A 15,318-nucleotide genomic window follows, 5' to 3' on the forward strand; every position below is an offset into this window, starting at 1 on the left:
TGCTCTCTGCTTCTCATAGCTTCCCATGTAGAAACATATGGAAAATTAGTCTTTGATCCTTGATCTTGGGAAGAAAGACTTCTAGACATCCTGTTCCAATCCCCAAGAGGAACATTGGGATTTAAAAGGCCAAACCAAATGTTGCAGCTCTAAAACTTTCTAAGGTCAGCTAATTTCTGCTTGCTAATAGAACTAAAAGGGCCAAGGAATATAATTTGGCTTGCTGTTGGTATAGCTCTGAAAGCAAAAATGTTAACTAATTTCATTTGTATTGGTAGTATATTCAAACCTTTGGTGAACAATGAAGCTTATATATTGAGCAGAACTGATTCCAAAATGTAATCCTATTTTTTTTTTCATGTTATCAAATGGTGCACACAGATCTTTGAGCTTTTTCAGGTACAGAACGCTTGAGAGCTGCAGACATATTTGGTTATAGGTAAGCGGTTACTTTTTCATCCCAAATCACATGAGAAATTGATGTTGTAGAATAACTTCATTTGAAAACAGTGGGGATGATGTTTTATTGGAATGATAGGTTCCACAATGGTTCAACACTTTAAATCCATTGATTTCCAGCAGTTGTCTTAAAGACTTTTAGAGTGTCTACATTATGTGTAGAAAATGACTTTCCTATAGTATTTGCTTGGAGAGGGAGGGAGGGAGGGAGGGATGTAAAACATGTATTAACTAAACAGTATGGCTTGGATGCTCTAGCAGCCTCTTAAGGACCTGCAATTTTAGGGTCTTTGAGAGTTGTGATGCTTGAACAGGAACCAACAATTCAATATTATAAGGAATTAGAAAGTTAAAATGAAAGTTATGTATCTGAATTGTGGAATAAAGAATTGGAATATCCAGTTTTGGAATATCAATGGGTCTAGGAATTAAAAAGCATATAATATATACCTTATGGCATAAAAATAAAAATTATTCATCAGAAAATATTTCACCAGGAGATATTATTTCATATTTACTGGACCATACAAAGAAAGTTTAAAAAGGGATGGATGTTAGATTTTTTTATGTTGGTGTTAAGATATGTGAAGGTTCTTTAATCCATATCTGGTTTTGATTTTAAATCATTACATATATAATTTTGTACTCTACTATAATTAAGAATCTTAATGCAGTGTTGAACTGTATTCCTAAAACACAGAATTGGTCAATTCATGAAGAGCTTTGGCTGTATTGAGCCTGGAGTGCAGCAAACAGAATAATTTTGCATGACTAGAAAGAAACTTACACCCCTGATTTTAAGGAATGGATCCAGGTATTAAGTCTATTATGGATTTTTGAAAAGTCTCTGCTCTAAAAATGAAGAAGGTGAAATGAGAAGATGAAGCAATATGTTTCTGTATGGTCTAGATTTGGTGATAAGCTTAAGGAATTAATTATATAGATCTTTTTTCCTCTCCCCCTTAATTGGTTCTTTTCTTTTCTTTTCTTTTCTTTTCTTTTCTTTTCTTTTCTTTTCTTAAATTTAGCTTTTTTTTTTTTGCTGTAATATATCTAGGGTTTTTTTTTTTTCATGGAATAATTTTCTTTTTTCCCCCTGTTGGTGCTGTAGGTTTCTGTATTTCACTATTAAATTAAAAACAGTGCAGAGGGATGTGCAATAAGAGCATGTGTGAATGGTAAGCTAAGCAGCACAAAAGCTGAGACTTGACTGTGCCTGGTTTGCTTAAGACAAACAGACCAGCAATTCTGTTGCCTGTTCCAGCCCTTGTTCAGTCTGTAGCTCTGAACTATACCAGCCATGTAAGTAACCAAAGTGACTGCCAATTTTGGAGCTTCAGGGAAACAATGTCAAGGATGAGAAGTGCACTGCAGAAATTTTTGCATTGTCATTTAAAGTGCTATTGCGATGCAAACATTTGTCTCTAGTATCTTCTGCAGCTTTCTGTAGTTATGTTAAACATGGCTCTGAGTTAAAAACTAGTGCAATGAAATTGTGAACTGGCCCTAGTTTAATTTTGCTAATGGGGATGTGGAGCTGAGAAACAATAATGGTATAGATTCTAAGGGGGTCTAAATGTTTATAAATACTGAAAATCGGTCAGAGTATAAGAAGGGGGAAGTTAGAAATCAAATATTTATTTTTCCAAGTGGCTCCTTTTTTTTTCTTTTTGTTTTGTTTTTTAAAAAAAACATTTATAAACAATAATAAATAACAATATAGTGGAGACCTTAGATTAAGCATTAAGTTCAAAGATAGAAACCTTTTTTATATTATTAAAATAATTTAATGCACTTTGCAATTGTCTATCAATGCCATTCTTAGTTTTAATTGTACAATTCAAGCAACTTTGTTTATTAACATTTTAGAAATTATATTGAACCTTGTTATAAACTTTTTTTCTCCTTAAAGGCTTAGTTTATCTAAACCATCATAATGTTAACAATTTCTAGTTTATATTGCATAAAGACGACTGTACCCAGCTAATATCTGTATTTAATAATGTGTTATTCATGTGCTTTAATGCAATAAAGCAATTACTAGGGGAAAAAACACAATAATTTGCATACCCCCTTCTCCACAAATGCATGTATGTTTCCCATATATCTTATAGAATTCATGGCTCAAAATAACTTTAATTTGAGTCTCTACTATCTACATGCTTTGCTTTCTGATACTGGTTCATGATTATGATGTCACTGTATCAAATATCTTTAGCAATCTGCCAAAGTGAAGCTATCCCTCCCCTCCCCTCCCCATTTAACACACAACAGTCTAGTTTAAAATGTAATAATAAATAGCAGAGATAGTTAAATGCCATCAAGTTGGGTTCAACTCCTTGATCAAACTTGAGTTGATGATATATCAACAGATACTATCTAGACCTTTCTTTCATAATTACCAATGCAAGCTTGTTTAAAGTTAAAATGAACAATGTTCAGTGGGATTTCTTCCGAGGAAGATAAGCAATGGATTGCAGCCTTGTGTCTTGATTAGGTAAGGTAAAGGAATGGCAAAACTCAATAATTGTCTTTTTCTATATAGATATTACAGTAATACCAGCAAACCTACTTTAGTTCTTATTTCTCCCATGCTAAACAGAGTTTATATTGTCAGCTTTGAAAATGATAATTACTGATAAAGGTGAAAAAGATGGAAATAACTGTCTGGAGTTATTTTCAGTTTCTGTGGCTCACATACATACACTTAGATTGTCCAGCCATGATTATTAAATGCCATTAGAAATGACAGCGCTGTCATATGCTACAGAAGAAACATTGCAACCCATATTATATACACAACTGCTTGTAGGGCTGAATTAGATCAAATGATCTCAAGATTTTCATTAATGATCACTAATCAGGTTTAAAGCGTATGCTATTTACATATCAATTCTAAAACAATATAGTACTTATATTGCATGTTATATATGATATATGCATAATTCAGGTATATTTTTAGTGACATCAGGAGGTGAAACTTTAATGAACTAGACATAAAACCACAGCAGAAAAAACATTTTTATAGTATATGATATGTGACCTTGGAGAGATGTGTAGAAAGGCAGAAATGCTATAGTAGAAAAGGATAGTTTCATAAAACAATTTATTGGATGCATCTATCTCATAGACATTCTTTGATGTGGTAACCTTTCTACTTCCTATTGTTTCCATGGGTCATTAGGATGGTTTTAATATTTTTTAAGCTTTGTCCTCGTTTTTTTTTTTTAATTTATTTCAAGAACAGTTTAACACATTGTTTTGGAATTCATGGTAACCATGACAAACATGGGCCATTACCAGAATATATTAGGCCTAATGCATTTTTCTATTCACATATTTGATTCATTCTTTTTATCATTAGCAAGTATGGGTTGGTGGATCCTTTGTTAGTGAGCTTTTATAGTCCTGCCTTAGGCACAAAACCAGCTGGGTGACCTTGAGCCAGGCACTCTCTCTCAGCCATAGGAAGCAGGCAATGGCAAAGCATTTCTGAATTCTTGCCAAGAAAACTGCAGGGACTTGTCCAGGCAGTCACAGGAGTCAGCACTGACTTGAAGGCACCCCCCTGCCCTTAATTTAACATGTTGATGAATTTACTAGGATGATTTAGTTTTGATGACCTATATTGTTCATGTTTCCTTAGTCATCTAGATGTTCTTGACCATCTATTTCAAATTTGGGTGGTGGGTATAACATCATCTAGGCATGTTCTCTTGTTCACCTCAGCCCTTTAACTGAAGCACTGGAATATGATTATTAATCTCATATTAATTGGGATAATTATTATAGATGGAGAAAAACTCTTTAATTATTAAAAATGTAGGTAAATCCAACAGAGGCCATATGAAAACTTCCATTACAATGGAAGCTGGAAAGATACCTTCGTTATCTTTTTTAATCTTCATGATAAATTCCATTAAACAGATTTTCTGTTTTTTTAAAGGGACTTTTATATTTTACTCTTCTTTCAAATGAAGAGTTGAATCATTGTCTTATTCCTAGAACATGTGTACCCATTCAACCACTAACCAGGTCAGATCAGTGATTCTGAGAACCCACAATCCCATAAACCTGGCTCTATTTTGGGAACACACAGTTTCCATTGATTTCTCCAAGAAGTGCTTGGAGTGAGGAGAGATTTGCAAAGTTTCATGACATCATTAGCCTCTTTCCCATTGGCCAGGCATATAGCAGCACAAGAGACTTGGCTGCCTTGACCAATCAGGTGGTGTTTTTTTGTGGGGGGGGGAGGTACAGGCCCAATGAGGATAATCCAGCAAGTGCTTTCTCTGCATGTTCTTCTTTGTTGTCCTCTGGCATCTGTCATCTCCCTCAACCTCCTTCTGCAACCTCCACACCTGCTCCTTCATCAGAGTAACCTTTAGGCTCATACTCTGCTGCTGTGGTTTACTCAAATGGAGGCTGGTGTTTTTCCCTTCACCACAAGTAGATAAGCAAAATGGGGCAATTTCCAGGATGTATCTGTTTCTGCAATACAATTGTCTGGGTAGTATTAGTTTAAGTTTCATATGATTGGGTCTGTTTTGCACTAAATTTAACACTTGGTGGTTCATTGACAGCAAAACCCCATTTTGGTCCGCAACACATTAGCCCTCTTTTTGTCAGGTTCAGCCCAAAGAACTCCATGAGACAGTACAGGTCTAGTTCGATAGCTTTTATTGGTTTCCAACCACAAGACAGAATCCTGCCAGACTGAATCTAAACTTCTCAAGCCAGCAAGCAAACACCGCGAATTCCTTAGGATGGTGCCAGTCTCATCCTCTTAACCTTCCCACGCTCCTGCTGGGGGCTAAGGAAAGGCTTATCTCCCCGAGCGTGGCCTTCACCAAACCATTCCATCACACTTTCCTCCCATAGGCGCAATGGAGGTGAATGCAGGACCTATTTGTAAACTTGTGACGTTTTTAGAAAGCATTTCCACTTTCTTACACCCAAAGTTTGTAATATGAAATCAGATAAGTGGAAGGGTTAGTCCGATAATAATTCTGGGACAGATTTTATTAGCTGAGTTAACTCTTGTATTTTAGAACATGATACTATGTTCCTGCCATGTGTCTTCATGATCTTCTTGTCTTGATACACTTCAACTAATTGGGAGAACTTAAAGGAATATTTACTGATCACTGTTAAATGTGTCTGAGGAAACATGACATGTCTTCTGTAGAATTTAGTGGTTTGTGCGCAATGACAAAACTTGCATCATGATGTCACAGTGCAAAGTCTTCCCCTTATGTACATATTTGCAATGTCATGCAGAATTTCATTTGAGTCTCGCCTATACATTCTTGTCTCACAGTACCTGTGTCAGTGTATTTTTTTCCTGTCCATTACAGTCTATGATTGAGTTCAGTTGCTTTTTCATTTTGTAGGACAGAGTTCATTCAGAAAGGAAATATAACACTAAAGGGGACTGGACTGCTGAATTGCTTCCTGGAAATTTTTGCACAATCCTTTTTAAATCAAGGGATCAAAAAGGCAAGTGCTTTACTTTTTAAATTTAATTTTTAAAAAAGATGTCAGGTTCTTGACATCTAGTGTGCTTTCCTCTGTTATGTACATTTATGACCTTTTTCTAAAACACTGGTCAGTATTTTATTTTTAGGATATATTAGTTGCTTTATACTAAAAAATGTCAAAGCATGTAGATTAGTTCAGAAGAGATTCTCATATATGTATTTATTTAGACTAATATAATAGGTAAACAACTGCCTACATTTTATTTATTTGAAGTTTTCATTCAGGCAGAGTTGGGTGAGTGCTTGAAGCAGAGTTATTCATATAAGTGCCTCATTTTCAACTAAGCCAAGCTCTTTTTAATTCATAAATTATCCCTGAGATATTTAGCTAGCAGCAAATTTGACTGTAGGATGCTGTTGCTGATGATTTTTAAAAACTTATTCCAAGTTCATGTATGTCCTGTATAAGGGATATTATTAATTATTGTTGCTGGCATAAAGTTGTGTTGTCATGATATCTTCCCAGAATCTAATTATAAGATTGGGTATGTACAGGTGAAACTCGAAAAATTAGAATATCATGCAAATGTTCATTTATGTCAGTACGGCAACTCAAAAGGTGAAACCAATATATGAGATAGACGCATTACATGCAAAGCGAGATACGTCAAGCCTTACTTTGGTATAATTGTGATGATTATGGCGTACAGCTTATGAAAACCCCAAATTCACAATCTCAGAAAATTAGAATATTACATGACATCAATAACACAAGGATTGGAAATAGAACAATATTGGACCTCTGCAAAGTATAAGCATGCATATGTACTCAGTACTTGGTTTGGGCCCCTTTTGCAGCAATGACTGCCGCAATGCGGCGTGGCATGGATGCTATCAGCCTGTGGCACTGCTGAGGTGTTATGGAAGACCAGGATGCTTCAATAGCAGCCTTCAGCTCTGCTGCATTGTTCGGTCTCATGTCCCTCATCTTTCTCTTGGCAATGCCCCATAGATTCTCTATGGGGTTCAGGTCAGGCGAGTTTGCTGGCCAATCAAGCACAATAATCCCATGGTCACTGAACCAGGTTTTGGTACTTTTGGCAGTGTGGGCAGGTGCCAAGTCCTGCTGGAAAATGAAGTCAGTATCCCCATAAAGCTCGTCTGCGGAAGGAAGCATGAAGTGCTCCAAAATCTCCTGGTAGACGGCTGTGTTGACCCTGGACTTAATGAAGCACAGTGGACCAACACCAGCAGATGACATGGCTCCCCAAATCAACACAGACTGGACTTCAAGCATCGTGCATTGTGTGCCTCTCCATTCTTCCTCCAGAGTCTGGGTTCCCAAATGAGATGCAAAAATTGCTCTCATCAGAAAAGAGGACTTTGGACCACTGGGCAACAGACCAGTTCTTTTTTTCTGTAGTCCAGGTAAGACGCTTCTGACGTTGTTTGTTGTTCAGGAGCGGCTTGACAAGAGGAATACGACATTTGAAGCCCATGTCCAGGACCTGTCTGTGTGTGGTGGCTCTTGATGCACTAACTCCAGCCTCAGTCCACTCCTTGTGAAAGTCCCCAACACTTTTGAATGGCCTTTTCCTGACAATCGTCTCCAGCCTGCGGTCATCCCTGCTGCTTGTGCACCTTTTTCTACCACACTGTTCCCTTCCACATAACCTTCTATTGATGTGCTTTGATACAGCACTTTGGGAACATCGAACTTCTTTTGCAATTACCTTTTGGGGCTTTCCCTCCTTATGGAGGGTGTCAGTGATGGTTTTCTGCACAACTGTCAGGTCAGCAGTCTTTCCCATGCTTGTGATTCCTACTGAACCAGCCTGAGAGACCATTTAAAGGCTCAGCAATCCTTTGCAGGTGTTATGGGTTCATTAGCTGATTAGAGTGGGACACTTTGAGCCTAGAATATTGAACCTTTTCACACTATTCTAATTTTCTGAGATTGTGAATTTGGGGTTTTCATAAGCTGTACGCCATAATCATCACAATTATACCAAAGTAAGGCTTGACATATCTCGCTTTGCATGTAATGCGTCTGTCTCATATATTGGTTTCACCTTTTGAGTTGCCTTACTGACATAAATGAACATTTGCATGATATTCTAATTTTTCGAGTTTCACCTGTATATTCATTCACAAACATACACATGCTCAAACTCATACACATAAGTGATCTTGCAAATTATAAAAAAGTTATAAGAAAAATTAAAAACTCTTGGCACAATATATTTGAATAATGAAAGCAATTTGTCCTGGACCATTTTGGGGTTCTTTGGATAATTGTCAGAACTGGAAAATAGATTAAGTTTGTATAGATAGAGTTGGGCAACATCATGAAATAAAGTGATGCTACATCAGCTTTTTTGGGGGGGTATTTCTTTTTATTCCTTTTGATAACTTTTTTTTAACCCACTCTGGTCAAGCTTATTCTGTGGATGCTGCCAAATATACTCTGAGTGGTTACTTAACTTTCCTTACTTGCAGATGGTTCACCCTTTTCTTTCAGTTGTTTTCTTTTTCATCCCTTTCTGTAATCATATTGGGATAAGCAAAATAAGACAGATGAGAGGTCAAAAGTATTTTCAGTCAGAAGTACATGGATGCACTGGACATACCTGGTGCAATTTTAAGAGTCAGAGCAAAGTCACATGAAGCAGCAAATATAACATACTGAAACTAATATGAAATACAGCTTTCCCTCAGTTTACATTAATTCACTTTATCTGAAGTCTTTAGGAAGCATAACTTGGGATCAAAGTGAGGGAAGCCCTTAATTACCCATGGAAGAAAATGCATATAGTTTTCCTTTCAGTACAGAGATCAGTTAAGTTCCATTGTCTATATTTGCATATAACAAACAGCCAGGTTTCTTGAAATATCAGCTTAGTTGATAAAATTAAAATGAGAAGTATTAGAACCTCAGTTGTAAGGAATATATTTATTGGGCAGTACCATTCTTTCAGTCATATATGACTTGCAATTGTCTATTAGTCATTTTATATATTCTTTTTTTCTTCTTCTTTCCCAACCCCTATATTAGAGGCAGCAGTGCTATGAGGAAGAAAGGAAAAGCAGCTTTCATACTGTGAACATAATTGATTCAATAAATAACATGTTAAGATTCCCAGTGCAAAACTCAAGAGTTCTCACATTTGTCAGTTAGTGCTGTATTTAGTAAATGGTGGCAAACTTAATTTAGACGGATGAGCTGTGTTAGCCAGTTCTCACTTCCTGCGGAGATGATGAAAACAGAAAAAGGAGTTGCAGTTTCCAATATTTAAAGTTTGTAAAGAAGCATTTTGCAAGCCATTCTGAATTTTTAAAATGTGGATCATTTGGGTTGTTGGTATTGTAGCTGATACAAAATTGCCATGGAATACATCCCAATTAGTATAGGACCTTGATCTGTAGCCACTGACATCCAGATCTGAAAACAAGCAATACAGTGAATACTAGAATCAAACTACCAAATTCTGATTGGCACAGTGGACGTGATACCAGCATGCTGGTCAAAATTGCAATAAGCTATAGCTGCAGTTTCCAGTTATAAGAGATCTGATAAATCAGTGCAAACAAAAAAATATAGTTTTATTTTCACAGTATTAAAAAAAATGTATGAGGTGTGAGCTTACACATAATCCCCCCAACCCCCCCCCCCACCCTTAAATGTTTGCATGTTGTGACCAGAAAGACATTCAATATTACTAGCTAAAAACCCACACAGTCTATTCAGGAAATGTTAAGAAGTGCTAAAGAGAATCTTTTTTTTTTTTTAGGAACTTGGAGGTTGTCTTATTGCCTTGTTTTCTAGGTAGATCTGTAGGTCCATTTGAGAGCTGCCTTCCCAAAATCTTAAGGTATGGATAGGATTTATAGAAGGCCCTGTTGTTTCACCACTTTCTCAGGATTCTTGTGATTTTTCATGGGTTCCTTGCTTTGCAAGTCAGTAGACCATCAGTGAAACTTGTAAGAGGTTCAGTACAGTAGGGCTCCAAGAGGTGACTCTAACTGCATTAACAAGAGATTGGTAATGACATTGGAGTACGCATATCAGTATTTGTAAAATATTTAGACTTCAAAATGATCTTGTCTGTGATGTTTTTACAGAGTATTTCAATCATGGAGAGACTTCTGCAAGACCAATTTGGAGGGCCTGTTTTATAATGAGAAATGTGAGTATATAGATGAACTGTTTTATTCAATTAACCAAGAAGGTTATAAGGTTTTATTCCATTGGCATTACATTTCTGTCTGTTGCAAAATCTCATTTGATTCTGAGCATATTTGAAAAATCTAATACTTGAATTCTGCTTGTACAAGAACTGTCACAAGTTCTTTATGACTCATTGCATTATAGAGTAAGCCATAAAAAGTTGTGGCTGCTTTAAGAGAGGTGCTTCCTTTGTGTTTCCATGTATGGTGAAGCATCTCGTTCCAAGGCTTTGTAGAGCCATACTAGGTTTTGCTTGTACTAGTAGTACTTGAAACATTTGGCTAAATGCTAACAGCAGATGTTGCCTCATATATAGTCTTTTATGTTTGCTCCTATACTATTGTTTTCTATACAATCCATATGTATTAGTATCCTCCTCCCAGCCATGTTTAAATGAGTTGTTCTGGAGTTGGGCAGTGCCAAAATAGAAATAAATAAATATTCCAGTGGTTGTAGAAAAGAAAGCAAATGGCTATTGATTGGTTTGTAGTGAATATTTTTCTACAAGATACTTATTGCAGCTATTTTTTTTTACCTTTCAGGAGGAAAAGTCTCCATGTGTCTAAGTTGATCCACAGCAATACGTCCTTATTTCCAACCCAACATTTTACTGAAGTTAACTCCGTGGGTTGTTTTAATGAAGAAGAAAAGATTGTTCAAAAGAAGACAAGGGTCTACAGTCTTCCCTAAGTAAAATAAATGGAATGATCTATTTGAACAGTATGTGCACTAGAATGATCAGGAAGAACGAAATATTATTTTGAAAAATGCATCAATGTGTACTTGTTCTCTGATTTCAAAGATGTAAATATTTATAGGAAACCATCCATTTGAAAAATAACTTCCAGATCTTTGGTTCTAAGGAAAATCTTACTAGCCAAAAGGAATAAGCTTTTCCTGTATTTTAATACATATTATTTTGCCTGACAGAATATATTACGTAGAAACTGAGATAGTTAAAAGATGCTGTGAATTTATACTATGTGATCACATAAGGACTGACTAAAGAATTTAGTTTTTTTAAAAAAATATTCATTGTTCTGAGATACTACAAAAGTTGTGATGAAGCTATCTGTTCAATCATGTCCAATTCTTGGTGATTCTATGGACCAACTCTTTCCACATTTTCCAATCTTGTACAGCTTCTTTTAGTTGTTTTATGCTCTGGTTGGTGTCGGCTTTGATGGTGTCTAACCACCGTGTTTTTTGGCAGCCTCGTTTCCTTTTACCACTGACCGTTTCTAGCATAACTGCCTTTTCCAGTGAGTTTGATCACATGACATAGCTGAAATAAGGCGGAATTTTGTGATTTTGCCCTCCAGTGATACGTCTGGTTTTATATGCTCTAATACTTGCTTGTTTGTCACCTTTGCTGACCAAGGAATGCACAGGAGCCTTCTCCAACACCACAGCTTGAATGAGTCAATTTTCTTCTTGTCTAGCTTTTTCATGATCCAACTTTTGCAACCATAAATAGCTATGGGAAACACGATAGTGCAGCCTAATCTGCATTTAGTTGCCAGTCTGATGTGCTCTTTATGGGGCTGCCCTTGAAGAACATCCAGAAGCTTCAACTGGTGGAAAAAGGTGGTGCGGGCAGTTATGTGTGCCCCTAGAATGGCACATGTTACACCTCTGCTCCGTGAGCTGCATTGGTTGCTGGTTTGCTTCTGGTTCAATTCAAGGTGCTGGTTTTGACCTTTAAAGCCCTACATGGCATGGGACCGGGTTATCTGAGGACCACTTTTCCCTGGATACATCTACCTGTCCCATCCGGCCTGGCAGGAGGAGCATATTATGGGTCCTATCTGCTAAAGAATTCCATGTGATGGGACCCAGGAGGTGGGCCTTTTCTGCCATGACACCTGCCCTTTGGAACAACATTCCCCCTGCCCCAGATGAGATTAGCCCCAACCCTATTGGCATTTAGGAAATCCCTGAAAGCATGGTTCTTCCAGCAGGCTTGGGGATCCCATGGAAATGGGGATCCCATGAGATGGTTACACTGTGTATAGGATGCTGGTCCATTTTATTTATATTGTTTAATTGTTGTTTTATCTGTTTTAACTGGTTGTTTTATTGTACGCTTCCCAGAGTCATGTTGTGAGAGGGCAGCTGTATAAATCTGAGAAATAAAGAAATAAACTCAGTTAAATATAGGTAAAATCTTCCTGATGGTAATAGCCTACCTATGGAAGTTCTGGGTTTTCCATCTCTGGAGGCTTCTATGAAGAGGTTGGACAGTACCCAAGAGGCTGCTTTTTCTGCACACTGCAGAAGGTTGGACTAGGCAATCCTTATGATCTCTCCCAAATCTAGAATTCTATGTGAAAAGATATTCTTCAAAATCCTATCTAATGATCTCACTATAGTATAATTCTTGCCAAAATACAAACCTCTGTTTTCAAGCAGAGTGCTTTTCCACCACACATAGACAAAATCCCAATTCCTGGGCCAACTAAACTGACCTCTACTACCTACTAGTAGTGCTCTAACTGCAGCATCTAACTTAATACAGATATGAGAAAATTGTGTATTAATTCTTACAGATTGGTTGCAATAGATTACCAAGAGTATTAAGCCTAGGGTTTCATAATAGACCATTAAGTATTTGAAATTGTTTATTCTACTGCCTTGATTATAATGTTATTTTGCTAGCACACTAGAATAAGCTGAAATGTGGTCTCGCACCTTTGCTTAATCATAGGATATCCAGTGACAACTTATTCTTGTCAACTCTTCAGACTGCCAAGGAACTCACAGCTGTTTGTCTTGGTAGAGAGTTACCAGGAGGAATAGTATTGACTTCCTGGATCTTTTCTCCATTCCATAGGTTGACCAGGATTTCAGAATAATTGTTAGCTTATTTGATAGGAAAATCTGCCCCCCACCCTTCAGGAAAAAAAAAGTATCCATTATTTTCCTAGAGGAAATATTTAGCCTAAGAAATATTTAGCCTAATAAATCTGTTATCACTGTGAAGGTTTAGGGTGACAGTGGGCCTAATCTGAGCAAGTGAGGATCTGCCTATAATAATGGCTCTATATAATATTCCCCACCTACAGATAACCTTCCTGCTCAACCTGAAAAAAGAAGATGCAGAAGATACAGTCCACTTCCATTTAAGTGCCCAGGGCCAGAAATTAATGACAGCTGTGAAATCATGAGTCATTTCTGATGGAGGCCTCAAAACAGATATTGACATCCCTCAGAACAACCAGCTGGGAGGATTTTGACATTTCTCAAAATTACCTATGCCAAATCAGATCAGATTATTGTGCACCAATGTATTTTTTTTTAAAAAATTGCAAAAAATTAAACAATTTTTATGGCTGCCCATATCATTCAAAGTCCAGAAGAGACTGCATAGGATAACTGATCACAGCACTGGAATCTTGACACGCCACACATCGTAGCTGGTGGAGAAAATACAGATTTGATTTCTACTTGTTTAATTGATCTTTTTGTCTGTGGTCTTTCTTTTTTGTCCCAGAATCTTTGCACTTTTGTCAAAGCATTCTTATATGGCATTTTGTATCTCCGTGAACTTGTCCTGTACTCTGTGAAGTTAATTTCCTAATAGTTTTTATCTTATTGTCTCCTTTGTCTCAAAGAGGATATTACAGGAAATATAAACAATGAATAAGATGAGTCATAGTAAGCTGGAATCTTTCTGATTCTAATGTTTGAGTTTACTATTTGACCTGCTTGGGTTACTATAAAGGTATTTTCCTTTCATTAAAGAAATATATTGCTTAGTTAGTGGATAACATTATGTTATTGAGTGTTTTAGACTTCAAAAAAAATTCCAGTCTGCCTTTCATAAATAATTCCCAACAGAACCCATTTTTCAATCCTTTTTCCAAGTGGATATTTCATGTTTGAAAAGAATGACCTTTTACTGTCAGAACAATAACACCAATATGTCCAAAGCTCAGCAAACAGCTTTTCTAAAGCCCACCTGCCCATCACAATCATCTTAAAATGTCCTCTGTTTAGACGTTTCTGTGCTTTCTACCTGTTGTGAGGGATGGCTAGCAAAATAGTTTGCCAGAGGATAAGGTTCAAAGGGATGGAGACCTTTCCCACAGTAGATGTTTCTGTCATGGTGAGCCTCTGAATTGTAGGGTGTATAGCCCCATGTGGTGAGCTGAATATGTTATGTGTACCCATAAAAACCTAAGCTCGGAAAACACAGGAGTGCCAACACAATATAAAAAATGATTAACTGCTGGCAAGATTGTTGAAGAGGTTTATCAATGACATGCTTCTTTGCTGTTTTAGCCTTGACTCTTGGCAGATGCTTGGGCGGCTTTGTAGAATATAACATGAATGTTTCAGCACTTGAGATACCTGAATGGAGCTGTATTCATTAATTTGGTCAGGCACAAATGCTTATGATATTTGCTCTGTCCTAGAAAACAAAACCAGCTTTTTTGTAGTGGCATAGATATTAAACTGAAATAATAGTTTGTAAACTTGATTCTCAACTCAAATCATTTGCAATATACTTACACTAATAAATTCTTTCATTTATTCTAGAACTTGCTTCCCATTATATATTTGCTGAAAATCAATCATTTAAAGAGCGACTAATGGTGTAATAAATATTTTTACATCTTTTCTCTAATAATAAATGTGCAATTTGATTTAAAATCCTTCATAATATTCATAATGTTTGCCCTTCAGATAATCTATTGATATTCTATATGCTTCTTTGCTAAAATGTGTAACACCCATAAAACTGAAATGCCAAACTGAGTTCTAAAATTAGTTATTTAGAAATTATAGGCAAACAGCATAAAAAATGACTCCTTAGCAAATATCTGGAGGAATAAGAAACTGGCCACAACCTTATTTTAATTTCTGAAGATTATAGACTGAATATATCAGAATCATACAATCTATAAGTTAGAAGGGATCTCACAATTTGTCTTGTCCAATCTTCTGTTCACTGCTAGTATCCACTAAACTATCTCCTACAGATGGTCATCTTTGAAAATCTCCAGTGACAAGTTTATCAGTTTTAGGCAGACTGTTTCACTGTTTAGCAGTTCCTATCATTAGAAGATTTCTTGTAATATTCAGCCTGAATCTTTTTTCTTTTAATCTCAAATTGCCAGCCCCTTTTCTGTTCTGTTTCAGAAGAGA

The 15,318-nt window shown here is 36.5% G+C and overlaps 1 protein-coding gene across 4 annotated transcripts in view; it reads left to right on the forward strand.

Annotated features, from left to right (window-relative positions):
• The window catches only part of PRELID2 (PRELI domain containing 2), a 44,993-nt gene extending 30,282 nt beyond the window's left edge, over positions 1-14,711 (forward strand). For 2 of the 4 annotated variants that reach the window (XM_007426404.4, XM_088133694.1), the window contains exons 5-7: positions 5,853-5,958; positions 10,062-10,126; positions 10,710-14,711. In XM_007426404.4, the coding sequence (XP_007426466.1) occupies positions 5,853-5,958; positions 10,062-10,118 (163 nt within the window). In that variant the 3' untranslated portion in view covers positions 10,119-10,126; positions 10,710-14,711. The remainder of the gene's footprint in view (positions 1-5,852; positions 5,959-10,061; positions 10,127-10,709) is intronic. The other 2 variants (XR_015794743.1, XR_015794744.1) reach the window with 2 other exon arrangements.
• The last annotated feature ends 607 nt before the right edge of the window (positions 14,712-15,318 follow it).

The sequence above is a fragment of the Python bivittatus genome, unplaced genomic scaffold, assembly GCF_059951505.1.
Source record: "Python bivittatus isolate LINGU-HERP-01145 unplaced genomic scaffold, Pbiv_v1 ctg000080_np1212, whole genome shotgun sequence".
In the NCBI taxonomy this organism is placed as follows: Eukaryota; Metazoa; Chordata; class Lepidosauria; order Squamata; family Pythonidae; genus Python; species Python bivittatus.